A 23,552-nucleotide genomic window follows, 5' to 3' on the forward strand; every position below is an offset into this window, starting at 1 on the left:
AGTAAGTTAATGGCACAAGAATCTGTGTTTTATCAACTTCAAATAAGTTCAAATAACTCAAAATTTGAATGCAGCCCAGACACTAACTTTTGTAACCAGACCCAGACTCAATGAGAGAAACATTTTTATACTATGTATAACTTATTGTGTTGTCTTTTTGACCCATGGCCAACTACAAGTATTTCACTTTGTTCCCACAGGACAAAAAGTTTCCACAGCCCTGATTTAGATGTTGCAGTAAGTCAAGATGTGATTTTTATCACAGCAACTTAATTTCAACAATATTAATGCTTTGCTTTGTGCTCCTTCAATTAGTTAAATTTAGCTCAGTTAAAAAACCTAATATTAGCACCAGTGACAGTCTCTGCACCCATAAAGACAGAGCCCTAAGCCTGCACACCCTTTAAAAGCCTGTTGACCATGTTAGTCTGCTGGCTATGAAACATACAGGTATCAGACAGCTTAACTCACTGATTTTCAGACTGAATTTTCTCATCAAACACGCTGTCTTGGTGGAAAGCACACAGTGCTGCTTTGTGTTGCCAGGAGAATAAAAAATCACTTTTCTACCAAACTCTCTGCACTAATCTTTGAACACTGAGAGCTCCCCAACCATTAATACGGAGGTGAAAAAAGTGCAGTGTGAAAGTGGCTTCAGTGCCACCATCGGCAAATGGAGGCTGCAAATATGATTAGCAGGTGGGTGAACATTGCAAATCCCCTTTAGGGTGGCCGCGCAAGCCAGTATTCCGTTTTGGGAGCCGTTGGCCATTTTAATGTGAATGGTAGCACATCTGATGGCTGCCCCTTCCTTCTTTCTTCCCTCAGGGTCATGGGGGGCCTGGCCGGGGGACACGATCTTATCTCTAATGGAGGCCCCCTTGCACGAATCTGATGGATCCTGCTCAGCATTAAGTGGTCTAAAACAGAACAGCAGTGGCCAGCCAAACCTGGCCCCTGCAGCCCACACATTAAACATAAATAAATGAAAGTAAAGCCATCTCTCTCTCTCTCTCTCTCTCTCTCTCTCTGCTCTCTTCTCCTTCAAGCGTTTAGCCGCTGAAGGTCAGAGAGATTGGGGCTTTTTACAAATGGAAAAAAGAGAGAAGCTCTCCAACAGCCCGAGGGGATTTCTGGGCAAAAATGCAGAGTACAGTCACATTAGCCATCTCTCCCCTGCTATTTCTTCTCATGGCTCTCTCTGCTCCAAATGTAAACTTTTCTGTAGTTGTTGAGTGTTTTTTTCTTTTACATTTTATATATTAAAACACAGTTTACCACCATAAAACACAGCCAGTTCCATCATAGAGAACTCTGCCAGTGTACTTAGCCTCAATGCTATTCAATATTTCTGTCTCCTCTAAGTGATCACATCTTTTTTCCACATGAATACGCTGTCCGGGATAAATAAACAGAGGAATATCTGATGCTGATGCTATCGCAGTACTACTGGCACTTGGCCTACACCTTCTCGCAGTGTGTTGCATGGCATTTCCTCTTGTCTGTCTAGATTACATCATCTTAATCCACCTGATGTGCTGATGCACTGCTGACCTACTCAGCACAAGGACTCCCCTTTGGGACCTGCAGACCTTCACAACAACTTACAGTGAGACTTACAGACAGACCCCCAAGACTCATTATAAACTCATTTATTAAGGAGGGCAACCCTTGTATTTGATGGCTTAATGTAACTACGGTGCTCTGTTATGTTCTGTCTAGCAGAAGTAATGATGTATATGTTTATCATGGCTGCACAATCTAACATTCTTTAATCATTATTGCGTTATCATGTTTAAGGTTTAAATAATCTAACAAACAAATAATAACGCAGCCAAATCTTTAACCACTTTACATCAAATGTTGATTATGTGCTTGACGTCTGTCAGAAGGCATATAATAATAGCTTGTGGCAATAAAAGTCAATGTGATCATTTTTCCATATAGTGTGGCCCTAACCTGTATATTGAACAAGTACATTCCACCCTTTCTGTGACCTTTCCCCCAATGTAACCCATCCCTAATGTTGTCGCTGTCCAAAGAAAAACCATCTCCAAAATAGTAACAAGAGTAACAATAGTTACAAGAGAAGGCAAAAACACTCTCGCCTTTCAACATAAGTTAAGTCATGTTAGAGCATTTCTGTTGGTCCATTCATCATGAAATGTTCACAAAATGTAAAGGACAGCTGGTGTGTTAAAATAATGCAGAAAAATAAAAATCGACAAAAATGAAGATACATGTTTTCTTTAGACAGGGACAATATACATATACAGTCCCGTGCAAAACGCACTACCATAAAGAACTGAAACCAAAACCAAAAGACTAATTTAGATTAGAGTAAATATAAATAATACAAATAAACATATGCAAAGTAAAAAAAATATATGTTAATCAGAAGAATATAGTTAGAAAAACACAGGTTTAGTACCTGACTTCTCACTGCCATTGCATGTTTTTGATAAACTCCATCAACAACACTTGATTTAATTTAATGAAGGATTAATCCACTGATGCAGGTATTGGATGGCCACTGAACTTTGTCTAGGAGAGCTTTAGAAATGGTTAAGCTAACACAGTGACAGACATAAATTCCTAATGTCTCATTCACTGATTTGTATTTATCATAATGTTAGTGTTTTTGTAACAAATAAATGCTTACTGCCAAGATAAAAAGCTTCAGATCTCATTCCTGCAGATATCACTTTTGCACAGCTCTGTATGTTTTACCACAATAATTCACCAGACATCAGCTATGCAAATCAGATATCAGCTACATAAACTCACACAGCGCTTCTGGCATGACCCATTTAAATGAGGAGAAATTTACTACAAATGAAGCTGACAAAAAGAAAAACCATGACAGTAAATTTGATGCAAAGTGTTTGTAAGGAGAGCAAGCCTGGCCTTATGCATATAAAGTATATTTGAGAGTCTTAGCTGCTCTTTCACAACTGTATGGTAATTTATATTCACAATTAATCAAATCTGATTTAGTGCAAGGGGATTTCCAAGGTAATAACACTTCAAAGTGCAGAGATCTCTCTTTACCCACCAGAGCCTAAATCTCTCTGGTGGCACTTTGCAAATACCGGCTTAAAATTTACAGGCCCTTGTCATCATCCAAATCGGCATTTGTTTCAGATGCTTGCATCGGCGAAGATTTGTCACCAAGCAGTCATTCTCCTGCTGCACTTAAAAACAAATTAAAGTGTCTGCAGAAAGTGATGGAAAATTACAGTGGGCTCTGTAATCACAGAGTTACTGGCAGAGTCGAGCTCATTTCGAAGCATTCATGTTACGGGGAAAGAATCAGAGCTGTTAAATTGGGGACAAATTCCAGCTTGCACAACACTAATGACTCAAGACAGACATGGGCTGAAGTGCTACACAGCAAACATAAAGAGCAGAAAACAATACAGTGTCCTGCCGGTTAAATGAAGAGAAAGAGAACAATACAAGCTTATTGCACGTTCCTGTCATAATGGATGATTCCATCCCTTTCATCTGTTTGGAGAGAATGGAAAATCGCACCATGCTAAAGACAGCAGGATTTTAAATGCAAGACCTTGTGATTCCACAGAAAGCCTGTGGTACGTTTGAGGGGTATAATTGTATCTCATGCCGTTATCGTGACCATTGAAAGGAGAAAAGCGGCAGGTGACCCTTAAACGCAGCGGTGCGCGGTCCCCGCTAATGGACGGCCGTAAGCTAATGAAGCTCTCCCACAGTCACTGGCTCCAAATTAATCTCCTGCATTCAGTTTGGTTCCATATGGCTGCCAGCACCCTTCTATCTCCCTACATTTCTGCAAATGGGGGACTCGACAGGAAACTAATAGTTGAACCGTTTGCCTAAATTTGTTTGCTGCAGAAATGACACTTAACGTACGCTGTCATCTAGTGTGTAATCTGTAATTCGGTATCTGGGCGTTAGGCCCATTAGCACTATAAATACTTAATGCACTTGGGTGGGTGTGGGGGTGGGGGGTGTTTCACAGAATTTACTGATTCTCATTTAGAAACACATTGAATGGTGTATTTGTGTGGTCAGATGGTTAAAATGTCGGTTAATATGTCTATTAAAAAAAAACTATTAAAGTCACAAATAAACCTGCATTATAGAGAGATACAGTCCGGTGTAAAAGTAACTACACTCCTTTTGTGACCTGTGGACATCAGTATTTGATCTTTAGCTTGATATTATGTAGAGCTAAATGCTAGGTAACAGAATAAAAACTGCCCGTTCCTTCATGCAGAAATCTGTGTTTGAGTTTCTTGCATATACAACCCATGGCATAAATTATGGAATCATCAATCTTGGAGGAAGATCTTTTAATTGTTTAATTTTGTAGAAAATAGTTCATCACAGAGACATGCCACAATTTTTTTAAAAAAATTCAAACCTTCTGGCATTAAAAAAACAACAAAAAAAAATAAATAAAAATAATTGTTGTAGTCAGTCACAATTGTGTTTGTAGATCAAGTAGAGGAAAAAAATACGGAATCACTAAATTCTGAGGAAAATATTATGGAATGATGAGAAAAACACTGCATCATTAGTACTTTGTTGCACCACCTCTGGCTTTTATAATAGCTTTAATTCTCTTGAAAACAGTATTCTTCATCAATCCGTCTCCAACGGTCTGTTATTGCTGTGCCCAGATCAGCTTTGCAGGTTGGAGCCTTGTCATTGACCATTTTGCTCAATTCCCACCAGAGATTTTCAACTGGATTGAGATCTGGACTATTTGCAGGCCATGCCATTGACATTATATGTCTTTCTTGAAGGAAAGTTTTCACGTCCTTTGCCCTATGGCAAGATGTATTATCATCTTGAAAAATGAAGTCATCATCACCAAACATCCTTTCAGCTGATGGAATAAGAAAAGTGTCCAAAATTTCAATGTAGACCTTGGCATTTATTGAAGATGTAATGACTCATCTCCCCTATGCAGCCCCAGATCATCAACGACTGTGAAAATTTACATGTTTTCTTCAGGCAGTCATCTTTATAAATTTCACTGGACTGGCACCAAACAAAAGTTCCAGCATCATCACCTCGCCCAACGCAGATTCGCAATTCATCACTGAAGATTATCTACAGGCCATGATTGCTTTACTTTAGCCCACTATAATCTTGTTCTTTTCTGTTTATGTGTAAATGATGACTTTCATTTGGCTTTTCTGTAAGTAAATCCCATTTCTTTTAGGCGATTTCTTACAGTTCAGTCACAGACATTGACTCCTGTTTCCACCCACTTCTATCTTGATTCTTTAATGTTTTCCTTGGTCTACCTGTATGCTTCCCTTTTACAACCTTCCCATCTTGTTTGTACTTGGTCCAGATTTTAGACCTAGCTGACTGGGAACAACCAACATCGTTTGCAACATTCCGTGATGATTTACTTTCTTGAAGAAGTTTTATAATTCTCTCCTTTGTTTCTACTGACATCTCTCGTGTTGGAGCCATGATTCATGTCAATCCACTTTGTGCAACAGCTCTCCAAGGTGTGAGAACTCTTTTTAAACTGAAGACTAATTAGCAGATTTAATCTGATGCAGGTGTTTTGTTTAGAACTGCAAATTAAAGAGCGATTCCATAATATTTTCCTCAGAATTTAGCGATTCCATATTTTTTTCCTCTACTTGATCTACAAACACAATTGTGACTACAACAATTATATTTATTTCTTTTTTTATTGTTTTCTTAATGCCAGAAGGTTTGAATTTTTTAAAAAAAATTGTGGCATGTCTCTGTGATGAACCTTTTTCTACAAAATTAAACAATTAAAAGATCTTCCTCCAAGAGTGGTGATTCTAGAATTTTTGCCAGGGGTTGTAAAATCTCTCCACAGCATTTCAATGGGATACCGATCTGGGCTTTGATTAGGCCATTCCATAACCTTACACTTCCTCCATTAGAGCCATTCCTTTGTGGATTTACTTTGTATGTTTGGGATCCATTATCCTGTTGGAAGGTCCACTTCTTTAGCTTCAACTTTTTGACAGACCTCATGTTCTTCTAGCACTCTCTGGTCTGACAGAAAATTCATAGTCGATTCAATGGTTGCAAGTTGGCCAGAGAGCAAAGCAGCCCCAAACCATAACATTTCCACCACCATGCATTCCAGCTGATATCAGGTTCTTCCAAGATATTCTCTACCAGTGTTCTGATCATTAGTACCTGATCAGATGCATGTCATTTCACTTTGACACATCTGAATTAGTGGTATATGTAGGGTAGGGGTGTACTTATTTCCATTTCCAAATTGCCCGTTTTTCATTATATTTACATAAAAGATGACAAAAAAAGTTCATTTTAAGTGTCAAATTTTTGAAAAAAATATCCAAACTTTTCATGGGGTGTACTGACTTCGCATGACTGTATCTAATAACAGTGTACCCAAAAGTTTGCTTGGCTCTAAGATTAAGATTATTGAACTCTAAGGAAGGCACAACAGCCAACCACGCTATAAATGGAAGGCATTATACGTACACTAAAGCCCCAACATGTAGTACAATAATTACTTTGTTCCATGAACTGTTAAACATTTTTATAGCAACAACTACAGGCTCTACTGACTAAGTCCTCAGTTGCTGTATTGCCTGCACTCCAGTAGTAAACTTACATTTTCGAGGTTATAGAGGGTGACAGCAAAGCTGAATGGTGTTTGTGCTCGCAGAATGCAGAGACAGCTACAGTGCCTTTCGCAATTAAATGCTCCAAATACCACACAACTGTTGAATAGAAAGCCAAACACAAAACAGCTAAATAGCATTCGCCCATCCATTCAGCTTTGCTTCTATTATATTTGCAACGCCAAAAAAGCTAACATAAGGCATTCTGAGTACGTAAACAACATTCTACTGTTTACATTCTCACTGTTAACTTTTGTTTCTTCCCTATTTTACTTACATTTAGCAGTGTCAGCATTTGCCCTGTTTACCCAAGACACTCAGGCGCATAGTTTAGAAATGACACAACCTCGGGCAGCGCTCGCATGCAAAAGCATTAAACCAGCAGCTTGAGTTTTTGCCTGAAAAAGCAACCTTGGCATGTGCATACAGTACAGGAATGGAATAAGCTCACTGTCAACAACAGCAGAGTTGGCAGATAAGTCTGGATTAGTGAGATGTGGTCTGTATGCTTATGCCTCAAGCACATTTGTCCCCATTTCATTTTCCATCTCTGTAAATGATAATGTTTCCTACAATAGCAAATGCTGCCAACCATCTGGAAGAACAGTAGCTCCTCTCTTGTTAAAAACACAAACACTCAGTAGAACATAAAAATCTGGTGGATATTTGGTTTGTTTTGGCTTTTTTATTTAAACTACATTAAACTCTTTTTAAGAAAGTAGAGCTCCAAGTGTGCAAAATTTCACAGGCACTTCATCCAACCTTCATTTTAGTTTGAGGCATTGTCTCCGTTTCATGTTTTCTCCTGGGAAGGAGAAGTGAAACAACTGCAGGGAGTTTGACAAAAGTGAGAGCAGCCTATTTCCTTGCAAAGGTCAGGACGCACACCTTCTCAGGGTAAAATGGGGAGAGCAAGCAGAGGGAAAATGGAAAACAAATGTGAAAGCAGTCTACAGAGCTTCACCAATATGAGTGGCAGAAGACATGTCAAAGAGGCCAGTACGAAGTCTTGACACTAGAGTCATGCTTTAGTGCCCCATTATGACTTAAAAGTGTATACGGCCAAGTAAATAAAATGATTTAAAAAACAATTAAGTATTCAGACTTTAGATATTTACAAAAATTGTTATTTCCTATTCAAATCCAAGGAATCAGTTCAGGTAGCAATAAGCTAAATACATACAATATCATCATTTATAGGGTACTCGGCTGTCCTAGACCTGTCCTAAACTCCTTAATTTTGACTTGTGATAATAATTACATTTTTAAATGATCTATGTAATTCATTTTTGCTTAGATTTGCGATGATTCAATCTTTAAATAAAAAAAAAACTTTGTTCAAACATGCTGCCCCACATTTTCATGTCACTACCTAAACACAGAGTTTTAGTTCATAGGCGGAGTTTTATTTTACCAACGCCCCTCCAGTTTAGGGCAGGTAGTGAGACTGCCTCCCTGTCCCTCACATACAGGGATGGTAAATGTGCCTCAAAGACTGATAATCAGTGTGTAATATTAAGAACTGTCCATACCAAAACACATTTTCTGCAATTAAGTAAAGCATTTTATGTTTTAATGAAAAATATTAAGATTTTATGTGTGTACAATTATCCAAAGCTATGTCTGCTAGTCACGGAAGGACATTTGTTTTTTTGTTATGGTTGTTTTGATAAGGACAAAATAGAATGTTCAAAAACGTTTTTTAATAAAGTAATTATTATTGAGGTATAGGTCATTCAAATCAAGGATTTTAGTCTAAAGTCCAAATTTAAAGTCCATTTTCGACTCAGTTTTCACTTTGAAACACTTCAGCAGAATGATCCATATGGGTTAACCATAACAGTACTGTGAAAATGATAAAAGATGCTAATTACAGTAGCTACAGCATGACTTTTTCACTCTGACTTTTTTCACAGTACTGTATGTATGTGGTCACACATCTGATAGACTGGGCTGTTCGTCACTGTCTTTCCCAACCTGTCTAGTTTCGTTTTTGCCTAACTTGTTTGTCTAACTTGATAATAATTGCTACAAACTCTTACTCCATGTACAACTAACAGTGAGCTGGAAATTCTGACGTGCAAATAAAAAGCAGGGTACTTGCTCAGTAGCTTGCTGGTTGGGAAAGAAAATGACAAACAACAGATTGGTGGCGTTCGGCGGCTGAGGCGGCGTCATCAATCCTGAGACAGGAAGTCAGTGTTGGAGAAGCTGCTGAGGGGCTTAAAGAGTCTGACACCAGCTGAGAGAGAAACGCATCACTTCAGATGAGAGATGCTCTCTTTGTAGCCACTTTGGCAACTCGGCAATCCTGCTGTAGCTGCAGCGGCCCTGCTGGGCTCACTGTCTGCACAGAGCCAAAACAGTCTGCTGCCCCGGAACAGTTGCTGACTCTTTTAAAGTGCAATGCTAATATTGCAACAGCTAGACTCAGGAGTCTAGCGCTGCCACACAATATGTGGTCTTCAGCTGCAGGAGTCTCTGGAGGAAAGCTAACGCTAAAAGGCCAGACAAAATTCTGATATTTTGCAGTGATGGGCTTGTGTATCTCAGTTACTGACAAAAGCACATCAGAGAACTGAAGTGCAACAACGGGACATATGCTTGTTTATTCAGCGGCCCCGCAGCCATCCTGAAATGGTGGGCGTAGGAAGGACAAGTTGAAGTACACACGCAGCCGGTCACATCCTGCTGTGCCTTCACCCCACACACAGAAAAACACATCCACTGCCCATGCATACCTAATGCTAGCAAGTCACTGTCCCTGTAGATTCCTCTCTGAACCTTTCAATTTCTCTCTCTGTTCTTTTCGCTTTTTTTCAAAAGCAACTAGAGATTTTCTCTTTCTCCATTCCATATTTTTTCCCCTTTTTCAGGCACAAGCTCTTTCCTTTTGAAGTTTAACCTGAAACCCTGCAGATAGAGAGGGCCTAGGTTGATAGAGATGGAAAAAAGTGAAAATCCTTTTAAAGAGAGGTAAGTTTCTCTCTCTCTTTTTTTTCAGAGAGAAAAACATAAATAAAAGCTCTTGCTGTGATGTGCGTGGTGGGGAGCTGTGATGGCCAGGGTCTCTAGAGAGCCGAGCTGCAGATGTACCCTTGAGCGAAGCACTCTGTCCAGACCGGCATTACAGAAAAAAAGCCCATTCTGTTCATCATTTACAGCTATAAATCTGGATGTTTGGCAGGGGTGCGCTGACACCGACCTCGGGGTAAAGCCGAGACGGACACACAGGAGCATGATGGCATCTCCATTAATATGTAGAAAACACACTCTGAGAGAACCATGGGAGCACCGGGGGCTATTCATTTCACAAAAAAGATATTTCATTTTTGATATGCTGGCAATGGCTGAAGAGACTGAATGGGAAAATAATCTGAGTGAAACTATCTGCGGTGCATTCTTCTATATTAAACCTTTGCATAGGAGAAGAGCTTGGTTTTGAAATCCATAGAACCATCCCCATATCTGAAGTGACCTGCACATGTGTATGCCCTTGAAAGACCAGTTGATCATGGACAAATCCCCTCCCCCCCAAATATAGTGGGCATAGGAAGGCCAAGAAAAAACTTAATGAGACTTTTTATCACAAACATAGTCATGCAATATTATCTCTGGTTCTATTTGGTTTAAGGCTGTCAAAGTTTAGAAGCTGGTTAACATGATAAACAGTTCATTCCACTAACTAGCTATGACAGTCTGTTTTTAAATTGTTTTAATTTGAGATGAGATAACTTTGACAAACATATACCCCCATATGTACTGCTACCTGACTTTTACTAAATTAGTGCATATTTTCATATGACATTGTCATAAGAAAAACATACAAAAAAGAGTTCTGAGTGCTTCTACCACGTAAGCCCATTAGTGGTCTTTTGACCATGTAAATTAGCCTATGTTTCATCTCCATAGCCAGCACACAGTATTATTCATATATATTGACAGATTTAAATAATAGATATTGGTTAGTTTTATGAATAAAGGTAACTTAATTTCAACCAGTTTCTTTGAACATTTCTTTCAGTTTCTGTGACCAACAATTTGATCGTTTGGCTGTTAGCAATAAACAAGCAATATTCACTGCATAGTAACATAACATAGTAACAAAAAGGTGCCATAAAGCTACAGATACTCAGAATTTAAATATGTAATTGACAAATTTCTCATGCTATTTCTCTACAAAAGAAAGTATTTGTTTATAAAATTATTCTTTTGTGGTATAAATAAGCACGTCAAATTAAAATGTTAAAATAACCTTAATGCGCTTTCTAGTAGTTATGAAATTCCAACCTGTCTAGTTTTAATGCATTTTCCTAGTTTGGCCCTTTAAGCCATAGCAGTGCAAGCTGAGGCCCAGCTACTCATACACTCTATGTTGCTACGTAGCCATCTCATTACAGCATTTAAACCAACACCCATAACAGAGTACACTGGACAGTGCTTGCGAGAGACCTGTGGATAAATCAATGAGCAGCAAACTAACAAAAGCAAGTTGAAAGCCACAGTTCACCTTGCGAGCCTCCATTGTAACAAGAATCCATGAACAAGAGTGAGGGGCTACAATCACAGAGGAGTTGGAACCATTAACTGTTCATATGATACATATGATATAGAGATTCATGGGTTTGAACATGTAACTACTAGTGTTCTAATTGGACAGCAGGGATGAAAATTGGAAACTGCACACACCTACAGAAATTATTTGACTTTCCCTATAGCAAAATCCACTGAATTGTAAATGAATTTGAATATATTTTTAGGGTTTTTGAGCAAATGCGATAATCCCAATGAACTACCTACACTAATGCGATTATTCAAGATCAGCAGTAATCTGTTTACACTATTAATTTAAGCTAGAAAATTAAACAATGATACTGCACCCACCTTTTCTACACATAAACACACCATGAATAAGGGATATATCTAAGGGTGTTTATATCAGTGGTCATTTAGGTTCACACCAACACGCTGAGACAAAGGACTAAGATGAATTAGGAGGAATTATCTATTAATATGTATGGTTGACAGTGCACAGGAATTCAAATGAGTGGCATGGGCACTGAAGCTTGGGATGAGCTGTCACTATGCCGTCAACAGCACTTCCACATGCACACACACAGAGGTCACCTCTATATTTTCTCTGACAGATTTCTGGTTTCAGCTGAGTAAGTCAATTCAACTATGAGACATTAGAATTGTATGAGGTTTTAACTGACATTTTGGTCAGAAATGACATGAAGGATATTAACACAATTGTCCTTTATGCTTCTGAACATCTTAGATAGTTGATTTTGCCTCAGAAAATATGCAGAATTTGAAACACTCTTCTTGTAACAAGCTCCTGGAACCCTGTAACCCTGAGGCCAATTATCTCAGAGACACACCATTTTTGTAATTGTAGGTTTTCTTGTACGTCTAGTAATATTTTTAGGGAATTTGGAAATTTGTCTTTTTATAGACATTGCTAATCAAAATATGTTACCGGTGTGAGAAAAGCAAGAATTATTGATTTTCGTATATAAAATATATTTAAAAACAAATGAGACAATAGGGCCAACACACTAAGGCTTTTGCCCCAGGTTCAGGCACAACGTACAAAACTGGAGCATAAACCTAAATGTGCAGGTTGTGGGCCGTGTGCATGAAAAAAAGGCAACATGAGCTTTTCTTCCTCAAACATATGCATTTGAAGGAAGGATATGTGGGAAGATCATGCAAAAAAAAGTGGATTTACATATTACGTGCGGTTGATGATATTATGCACCTGATTCACAAGAATTTGAGTAATGTGCTGTGGATGTGTTTTGCTTTGATTTTACTCCAACTTTTAAAATCAAGTGTAAATTTCCATAGGGGTTTAAAAGACATGTCATTGAAGAGACTTCCATTCACAATCGTGTGATTAACACAACACAGTGGCTAAGCTTTAAGCACATGCTGAAAGAATGCTTGCCATCAGAATACCACTGTTAAAATTCTCAGAACCAGATGTACGAATGTGAAAGCACAATGCAATATATGCCACTTGCACAGTCCACATCAATTCACATACTCTATTTTGTAGCTAGAACTACTCCTCTGTAGGATGTTTGACAGGAAAGAATTTAATTTTTGTAACACTGCTATCTGTTCATTACTTAACTTTAACCGTCAGTGCGTGGGGCTACACACAGTTTGCGTGAAAATCTGTAGTCCACAGTGCCTGTTTATGAGGCTATGGTTCTTTATCTGCAGAAAATATAATGTATAATTAGATATACATTATTTTCCTGTAAACAAGAAATGAGGCTATTTCAAATCCTCTAGGCTCCATTCAGTTAATAGCCAATGCTTTTATATCCTATTTTTCTCAAAGGTGCTTGCACAACACCTACACTTTCAGTTAATGCCATTTAATGTGGCGTTCTTGACATGGCATTAGAAAAACACAAATCTGACCTTAATAAAGACTGACTAAACCTGATTTGCAATATTAATTTGCCTGTTTAGATGAATGAGAAAACCCAATCTGCGTTATGATTTGAATGAGCATCTCATGCGTGAAGGATCATGCGGGAGGAGGAGACATTAAGACATTATGGCTTGACAGCTTAATTACACTGTTGCAGGTGGAGCACAACATCTTCTTTCACAACATCTGCTGCTTACTGCCCGACTGCTACAGTACGACCTTACTTCAACAATCTGTCACAGCGCACACTTACCGCAAACACTGAGCCTTCATAGAGACATGACAGGAGCAGCTGTCTCATACTATCTTCATTCAAAAGCCTGGTCCAAATTCCCATTATAGGAATTCCTATTTCAACATTCAAGCTCAATCATTATAGTCAGTTTTCGCACTGACAAAGCATTTCACTGTGAACAAAAAGTATTTGATCAAATGTTCAGACACCCGTTAATGTGAACCTGAAATCAAAATAGCAATTTTTAATGTCTATTTCATGCCCTTGGTCCCTATAAGCACGATATATTTTGTCACATCATTTAAAAGACAAAATTCCTGTTGTCCAGTAATCTTTGATTGAAGTATAATGACTGCATCACCAGGTAAAGAAATACTATCAATCAAACATATCCCATAATACCTTCCACCAACCCCACCTTCATCAGGATAAAATATTTCTCTAACTCGAAATTTCTCTCTAACACTGTGCTTCACACAATGAAAAACGTGCTGTGACTTCTGATTCATGTTGACTTTAAATATCACTGTTGAGTCCATATCACTGAAAACTGAACATTCCAGTTGCTATTTTGAAATAAAAAATATGAACATAAACATTGCTACAGTTTCACTCCCCACTTCATACATTGTATATAGAGTAACTGCAAAAACAGCTCAGCTTGAATTCATTGTTTTTTGTGATGTCACAAGAACCCATGTTTTGTTTAAACTGAGGGGATGACAACTTATTTTCTTGACTAGAACTAGGCAGGTCAGCTAGCTAACAACTCCATAATTAATATCACAAGCTTGAATTAAGGTAATTACAGTGTGATTTACAGTAATGTAAGTAACGTCATTATAAAAGTCTAACGAAAGTCACTTGAATAGCTTACGTGCCTTAACTGTAGTAGTGCCAGGCTGAATCCCAAATGGCTCTGTATAAATAAATACATATCCATAAAAAGTGTGCTATTTAAAATTTGAAATTCTAGCTTCCACAGCTTTATAGTGCACTATTTGTAGAGAACGGATGTAGCTTAATACCAAATTACTATTTTTTAGTTATGTTATTCACTGTTGTGGTGCAGGAGCCAGTACTTTTATTCTATGTAGTGCACTATGTAGAAAGCAGGGAGCCCTTGAGATTCAGCCCCAGTGTCTAAAAGGGGTGCTGTTAGATTGACTTGTGGTGGCAATTTGGTCACCAAACAGTACTCATAAATGAAGGTTTTTGCATTATGCAATGCTGTGTTATCATATGTTTATTGTTGTATGACAAAAAAATAAAAAGTGCATGAAACGACCACAGAATACAGTGTTGGGTGACCAGACATTCTTCTTCTCATTCATCAGTTCATGCTTGTCAATCACACAATACTGTAAAGAAACTACATTTATCGTTTATGGTGATTATTATTAATAATGACAATTTACTTCCTGAAAAATTGTCTATTTTATCATATTTAATCTTAGTCACTGTTTAATAAAAGCAATAAGCCACTCAAAGCTGTGATTTTAAATTAAGTGATACTTTTTTAATCCCACAAACGGGGAAATTCCACCTGCATTTAACCCATCCGTGAAGTGGAACACCACACACACTAGGGGGCAGTGAGCATACTTGCCCAGAGCGGTGGGCAGCCCTATGTACAGCACCCAGGGAGCAATTGGGGGTTAGGTGTCTTGCTCAAGGACACCTCAGTCATGGACTGTCGGCACTGGGGATCGAACCGGCAACCTTCCGTTCACAGGGTCAGTTCCCTAACCTCCAGCCCACGACTTTATCATGCGGAAGGAGGTTCAGAACAACATTCCTTCTGATAAAATCACTGTAACCCACAGCCTCTCAAGGTTTATTACTTTATTTTGTATTTAATATCTGCTGTCTTATACTTAATGTTTGCACAGTTTAGTGTACAGCGTACTATGTAGTTTATTGAATTTATTTATTGACGTCTGAAGTGTGGATTACAGTTATAACGTGAAATACCTATGAATGTGCTGCCTGATGTCTGACCTTACTATTTTATGCTAGTTTTGAGATAAGATTTCCTCCTAAAATGTGTTTTTTTTTACAAATCCATCCATAGCAGATGGTAACACGCAGGGCATTATATGGAAAAAAGAGTCCCCAAAGAAAACAATTTTTTTTGCTTTACCTTGATCAACAATACATAGAAAAGCATTTAATCAAACCACTCTAATGACTCTCAGTGATTGAATTATGCAAAAATTAAAAAAAGAATTAAGTTGAATTGAGTAGCTTTACTATACCACATCAGTAATGAGCAGTTACTAGCTGGGCGAGCTTCATCTATCGTCAAACAATCCTCAACAAGCTATATAAGCTACACAAAATTCTCCCTCCAGACAGTCAGACTCTAGTACAGCCCGGGCGCCTCCTCCTTCATTTCACACTGATCTTTCTAGAGACCAAACATATTGACTATAAATATTTAAAACCCTCTTACAAACTGACAAATGTTCAGCAGATTGGCTGGGGAGATTTTTGCATTTTAAAAGCAAGCAAATATGTTTACAGCGTGCTCTCTCATGTCACTCGCAGAAGCCTCAGCAGTTCTTCTGAAAGTTCAAGAACATGATGGACTGCATTTATGTATGTCCTTGTAGCGTTTAAAAGTACATGTACAGAACATGTACAAACTCACAGTGTATAACTCACATAATAACTGTTATAGCTCGACCCATATTGATGTAGAACTGCTTTAGGCTCTCATTATGTTTGATTTATAGGATGATAGATGAAAGCCTCATACATTTATGGATGTATGTTATAAATATTACAATAAGTTTAAAACGGTGGACAAATGTGTCAAGAACAGCTACCCTGCTTTACATTTTACACAGGATGAGGAGAAAAATATACAAAGATACTTATCAAGTATAATGATCATGATTCCTTGTCTTCAGTTATGTTTTTTAGCTCACTGCTGTTATTCCTTTGCCAGTGTCATGCAAAATGCTTTGGTCATCCTTAAGTGACTTTTATCCATCAAAACACTTCTCAAAGTCAGTGTAAAAGTCAGTAAAGGCCTAGTGCCTGAGAACAATCAACATATTCAATTGTATGTAGACAAATTAGTAACAGCTAAAATGACAAAATGTTATCATTACTGCAATAAATTACATCATTGAATGATTTTCTAAGCGTATCATTGGTCTTTACCAAAGGATAGGGCCAAATCTAATCTCTAATGACTATAGTTTATTCATTGGGAAATTCCATCTAGATTTCTGGGACTTATTGCCTCACATACGTTCTGGGTCAGTTGATCAAACTGACTTTCGCCCCTCTTTAATTAAATGTACCCATCAAATTTGACCATTTAATGTATGCCAGTGTAATGTTACATTTTTTATGCACCAACTGTTCATGTGAGCTCCTCAAATTATTAAGAGTCAATTCGCATCAGAGGGTCCATATTTATTTTGACAAAAAGGCACTTGCCAGTGGAGCAGAACAAGCTGAGCTGCTCCCCCCACCCCCCCCAACAAGCGAACAAAGCTACCAAATCAAAGATCTAATGTTCCCTGCAAGGGAGGCAATTTTGTTCTCTTCCTCTCGCACTGCACTGTGACCCCAAATCCACAGTTTGACTCAGAAAACCACTGGCCATGTCGGCCACATAAAAAAAAGCCTTCCTGTCACAAACAAAATTAATCTACTCTGCTCTGACCTGGAGCAAAAAGGAATTAAAAAAGGACTGCTCATCTAAAGCAGCAGGAACACAACATATGCCCAAGGGTCATCTGTGATAGCCGTGCAGGCCTCTCACTGGATTCCAGTGTAGCCCTTTGTAGCTCTCCAGCTTTTTTCGCCACTCTTCTCAGCGTATGTACGAAAGCCAAGCTTGAAGCACCCTCACTGACTGGCCTCTACAATGAGCAGGGTCTTGTTCTGTGATGATTTGTGAGGAACCGGGTCATCTGTGTAGGTGGCAATAGAGCAATTTGTTTTCCGCCTGAGATTTATTTACTAGAAAGATGGCTCTCAATCAATAGCTGTAATATGCCCTTTTGGTCTTATGGACAAAACTCACACCACCTAATGTTTACTAGAGCATTTGATTAGACTCTTTTACACTCGACTTCAATATTTATGAAGGAAACTGAAAGTCGCAATGCATGGTTTTGACAGGAATGCTACGAACCAAATACTGCCTTGAATATGACTTAGTATTACATGACTGTGATGTTGCCTGCATGCAGGATGCTTAACCTTTTAATTCTGAGCAGCTGTTTTGTCCTTTTAATCTACCTTTTATTCTAATTTTACCAGAAGATCTGTCAGAATGCACATCCCTAATATGCACAGGCACCAACTACTCTGGGAGCAATTAATTAAACAGGACAGACTTTGGATCTGAATGTAACTTTCCCAACATATTAGATAAGATGTGGTGAATCTATAACAAAGATCTCTTTCTAATGGTTGAATGAGAAACGCTTTATTACAGCACACTAATTCCATTTCCTCCAGGGGGTTGTATGGGAGTGTGTCTGCTATGCGTAAATCCCCAGGTATGCTCCGTACGCCAATTAACAACAATGAATTAATTTGACGTCATGTCGCAGAGTCTAATGCTCAGCCAGGCGTACGGAATAAATTACCGTACTCTGCCAACTACTGCCCAAACTGTGACTAAGCTTGCTCATCACATCCCATTGCAGCCGGGAGGGGCTGGTGGGACAAAAACTAACTTGATTGGGAGTTACTTGGCAACGAGAAGACACCTGGACAAAAGGCGACTCTTGACAGATCCTCCATCTATCAGACTTGCAGTAAGAGAGTGCAAATTGCCTCTTCATCCCTCTACACTTCCTCTACCTCCTACTCCTCTCAATACGCAGAGGCTGTCAAACGAGACAAATGCGCATCCCCTTGTTGCAATTAATTTGATTCTTGTTCTGCGTGAGCTCTCGGTGTAGGATTTAATTAAGGCTCTTGCGCGCCAGGACTCACTCTGTCGAAGGCCGGAGTTAAATGGCCCTGTCTCCCTGCCTTCCCTGCTAAGCACAAGTGGGTGATGGAGGGAGCCCCTCGCTCATTTGAGCTCCATGCTTTATGGCTGCTGCTTCTCTGGCAGCGTCTATCTGAGGAAATGATGGAGAAAGCTGCATCGGCACGCTGTTTTCATACTTTCTCCTAGCGGAGAAAAGCACACACGCCATCTCCCAAGCACAGAAAGTTCAAGCGAGCTTGTCTGAGTATTTCAGAAACTGTTGATCTACTGGGATTTTCACACACAACCATCTCTAGGGTTTACTGAGAACGGTCCGAAAAAGAGAAAATATTCAGTGAGCGGCAGTTGTGTGGACGAAAATGCCTTGTTGATGTGAGAGGTCAGAGGAGAATGGGCAGACTGGTTCGAGATGATAGAAAGGCAACAGTAACTCAAATAACCAACCAGAATCTCTGAGGAATGTTTCCAACACCTTGTTGAAAGTATGTCACGAAGAATTCAGGCAGTTCTGAAGGCAAAAGGGGGTCCAACCTTTTACTAGCGAGGTGTATGTAATAAGGTGGCCAGTGAGTGTATAAGCCTAGAGTCACAGGTCCAAATGTGATCTTGTAACAGGAATGTCTGGGGACAACCATGTGAAATTTTAGCTAAATATGGATGGAAATGCCTCATCCAATCCAATGCCTTACGAAGGCAGTGCTTAAAAAGGGATGTGCTCGTCATCATTGTCCAATGGACAAAAACCCTGTCTTTAGCCTAAGACTTTGCTTTAGCCCACTGATGTTAGATTACATTACATGAAGGCATTAGGTGTGGTAAAAACAGTTCTGTTAGCTAATGATAGCATTTTGCCTGCTTGCTTGCTTGTTTTGCTTATGTTATCAATTGTACTCCAGGTATTAAAAGAGCATGGACTAAAGGAATCTGGGACAGATTTGATGGAACATAGCCTTTTAGCAGTGGATTTCACCATAATCCAGCACCAAAAGATTGTCAAGTTGTCTCCAAACACGTATTCTCATTATGAGACTGTGTCTGGCCTTGCTAGAGTAATACAGACCAAAAGTGATCCTCTCTCAGCTATCCACCTGTCTATCTGTCTTGCCAAATTAAACCAAATTAAATACAATAGTCACCAATTTGTTGTTATTTAAAGGTGAACTACACAGAAGAAAGCATTATATGCAAGCATGTTCACTACATGAGCTGATGTATAATACGATATAATATTATAGCATGCATAAATACATACTATCAAGCTAAAGTGTTAAAGCCTAACTAATTATGCAACAACATACAATTTAACCTTCTGCTGCTAACAATCTCAAAAAGGAAACTGATTGTAAATGCTGTGAAATAAAGAGCTGTGACATTCTTTTTGTCTATGAGCAATCCATGTTTAGATATGAGAGGAGACAATTTGCAGTAAATAATGTCAGTCACAGCCCTGTATGCCAAACATAGAGAAGTCTATAAACGGAAAAAATGTCCCTATATCACGGGTTTATCTTCAAGCCCTGTAGACATTCTGCAGAGCCTTCTTCAAATCCTAGCTGGGGGGCAGCGCTTTTGTGACAGCTAGCAATTTGGCACTCACTGTAGCCAAGACAAAATCCTCCAAAAATGTCAAATTGAGAAACATTTTTGGACTATTGGGCTGCTATGTTAAAACATGACTAAGAAACGAATCAGAGTTGAGGTTAAATCTAAATTTGCCTCAAAAACCAATTCTTAGATCAACATCTGTGCCAAGCCCTCGAGTGTGCTACTCTTTCTTTCCTCCACAGTTTGCCTCACATTCTGGGCTTAGACAAGGCCGTCTGTTCAGTCAGTAACAGTCTGCTCTTTACACAGGGCTGCCTATTAACAGAGAACTTTTCTTAATGTGTAAAGCGAAAGGAGGGTTCGCATGCTGTTAACAGAGCCATGCAAAAAACAAAGAAAAAAAAAACATGAAGGGAAGAAAAACAACTGAAGTGGTGAAGATGAGCACTGGTTAAATGGATGACTGAGAGAACTAAGAATAATGGGTAATGGCAGTGTGAGATGGGATGCAGGACACTATTAGGCCAATAGGCAGACACAACCCTGGCTGGTTTCATGTCTGTGCTGGTGTTCTGAGATGGGAGAGGATTTGGGTTAGTCATCATTCCAGTGAATCAATGGCTAGAAATGCTAGAAGGCCTCACAGCAGCACATAGCTTTCCCTTTGCCTTTGGCACATGTGACTTAACACTTCAACTCAAAGCAAGGGGAAAACTCCACTGCTCACTATGTGTTAAGACTAAAAAACATTCTAGTGTCTAAGGGAATCTTTCATCAATTAGGATATCAGTAACTTGTCAAATCTCCCCCTTCAAACTGGAACACTGTAGAGTCATCTCAAGAGAATAATTAGCATATTTTGAGCTCTTTCTTCCATTATTGAGTCAAGCTTTTAAAACAGAGCGCAGCTGTATCAGTGCCAAGACATGGTTCATTTAAGTGTGCATCATTAAAAAAGGATAACAAAGAGGTTTGGATGCCGCTTGCAAAGGCTTAAAATATCCGAATGGACCTTGAATGATTGGCATCTTCAGGCGAGGCCTGTTAGCTCAGTGCCAAACAGCGAGAACACTGGAAAGCTTGTGCTTCAGTTTGAAAGGAGGAAGGAAGCCACTTGGGTTTCATGCATGGAATATCAAACGGCGTGGTGGAGAGAAAGCATGGCAACTAAGCATTTCACAAAGTGGTTACTTACAGGTAATAAGTGTAGGAGTGATAGGTTCTTCTGCCGAGTGGGGTGGTGGAAGGATTAAAGCAGTGGTGGAGAGGGGAGAAATGTAAATGGAAGGAAAGAAAAAGTAAAAATATTAATGTCCGAAAAATAGAAAATGAACAAAACCTGATATGGTGACACAAGTGAGGAGCTACTTGAGTGACTGTGAGGGCAAGGTGGCTGCTGGGGGTGTGGTATGTGAGAGCTGGCTCTGACTGGCTGAGTGGGGAGGAGAGGTGGGGACTAGGAGGGCTAATGCTGCCTATCATTTTTTAGGCCTTATATATGTGCCATAACAGAGTAGTAGAGAGGGAAAGGAATTGTGGGAAGCTGTAAGTGAAGGAGCCACTGCCACGTTAGATAGCAGAGATGGAAAGATCAAGAAAGAGAAAGTTACAGGTAAAGCTGTTAAGACAGGGCTTGGTTTCCCAAAATAGCTTAGCATAAACATTATCAAAAGATCTGCATTCAGATGCATACATGACCTCGTTGGGCCCTGTTACAATGTATAATTGGATGTTTTTTGTTTTCTCCCCATTTAAATACTGTGACAGTGACACATATTCCTAATGCTAATCAAAGAAATATGCCTCAGACAGTTTATTATGTGTCTGTTGTAGTCACGATTTCAGTCCCTATTCAAAGTCTAATGCCCCTGGCAATGGCATCCATCAAATCACATTTATTTATAACCAGATATGCCAAGGTCATTATGCTAAAAACTACACTCTCAATGCAAACAATCGATTTTACGTAACTGGCTGTCTTGCTTAGTTAGCAAAATGAAGGCATGCCTCTTCAAATGTCTGGCCATTCAGAAACTCACCAGCAAAAATCAATAAAGATGAATATCCTTATTCAGAGGAGGCAATGACTTGGATTTAAAACATATTTCCTCTGTGTCTCTGTTGCTTTTAAATCACAGCTATGCTCCAGATGGAGGCAAAATGGATAGGCGCTATTTAAAGTCATCGAACACTTGCCTACTCACATAGTGCGTTACAGGCTCTTTGCAGTATACAAAAAGAAGTTGGGCTATTTGCAGAGTGTTGCTTCCTGAGGTTTTTTGTACAGAACTCAGAGAGCCTTGCACTCCAGCTGAGGACGAGAGCTAATGTAAACTAGCCTGCAGCAACATGCCCTAGGCCTCCCTTTGAAAAAAAAAAGAAAAAGAAAAAAAGCCTTTCATCAATTTTTCCCTCTTATCTTGCTTTCCTTTTTTTTTTTTACTCTTCTAGCACGAGATAAGCTTCAGAAACGTTTTTCTATTTCCAGTTTCAGGGTCATTAAAACGTGTTCATTTGTTTGAGTATAGCATGGAGAAAAAAATAATATGAATATTTCATCATGCACTGTACACTGGTGCCACAAACATTTTAATGGTGGTTATCAGAGCAATCAAATCAATTATTCACTGTTCGGCTGACAAAAGGGGGTGTTTGTGAGTTGAAAGACAAACAGCATAGATTCACTAAAGTTGACTTTCATCTAATCATATGCATGCAATACCTTGATTTTCATTCATTTCTGTTTGCTGCAGCACCATTACGAAATCTATCTCATCAAATCTGGTATTTAAAGTCTGTTTCACAGTATTGAGCTGCCATAATATCAGACGTGTACAATTACAACTCAATAAAGCTATGAATCTTACCTTTTCTTCATGACCAGCACTACTCCGAGGAAGATGATGACGAAGAGAAGGATGCCAGCGATACCGCCAGCGATTTTAACAGTGTGGTCTGTTTGTTTCTCTGGCTCCACTGCATCAGGTTTTCTGGTTGCTGCCCCTGTAACCAATGGCATGCCAAAGTCTCAGTCTTGCAACACTGCAACAATGATTTTAGTTTCATTTGTGCTTTAGGGTGTTCAATCAGCTGATGAGTATATTTTGTATATTCTGGCTGACACAAACAGTGCTAAACTCACAGCATGGTACCCTTTCTGAAAAGGAAATAAACAATTCTTAAAACATAAGGCTTTGTTTTAGTTGAAATCAGTATTCTAGTAGTTGCTCTGACTTCTTTGTTCACTTGTATTTCCTAAACTTCTGCTCATAAAACCTTCAGCAAAGACTCACTGATCACTCAATCAATCTAAATAACTTTTTTCACCTTTGAAGTCATCAAATAAAAAGAAAGAGGGAGAGAGACAGACAGAGAAACAGAGAGAAGGGTGAAGTGAGAGAGACAGAGAAAGTGAAAGAGAGAGAAAGAGTGGGACAGAAAAAGGTAAAATGGTGACAGAAAGAGAGACAAAAAGAGACAGAAAGAAAGAATGAGAGTAAGGAAGGAAGAGAGAGTAAGAGTGAAGGTGAAGAAGAGTAAGAGAATAGGTAGAGAGAGAAGAAAAAGAGAGCAGATGGAGAGGAAGTAAGAAAGAGAAAGTGACAGATCAAGAAACAGTAGGAGAGAGAGTGAGCATAGGTAAAGAGAGGTGAAAGAGAGAGAGAGAAGGTATAGAGCAAGAGAAAGTGACAGAAAGAAAAAGGACAGATA

The 23,552-nt window shown here is 39.0% G+C and overlaps 1 protein-coding gene across 15 annotated transcripts in view; it reads right to left on the bottom strand.

Annotated features, from left to right (window-relative positions):
- ptprma (protein tyrosine phosphatase receptor type Ma) overlaps positions 1-23,552 on the bottom strand; it is a 267,072-nt gene that overhangs the window by 51,031 nt on the left and 192,489 nt on the right. For 8 of the 15 annotated variants that reach the window (XM_037537053.1, XM_037537051.1, XM_037537049.1 and 5 more), the window contains one exon: positions 22,709-22,844. In XM_037537053.1, the coding sequence (XP_037392950.1) occupies positions 22,709-22,844 (136 nt within the window). Of the gene's footprint in view, positions 1-21,036; positions 21,067-22,708; positions 22,845-23,552 lie in introns of all 15 variants that reach the window. The other 7 variants (XM_037537052.1, XM_017706825.2, XM_017706827.2 and 4 more) reach the window with 1 other exon arrangement.

This window comes from Pygocentrus nattereri, chromosome 3 (assembly GCF_015220715.1).
Source record: "Pygocentrus nattereri isolate fPygNat1 chromosome 3, fPygNat1.pri, whole genome shotgun sequence".
NCBI lineage: Eukaryota > Metazoa > Chordata > Actinopteri > Characiformes > Serrasalmidae > Pygocentrus > Pygocentrus nattereri.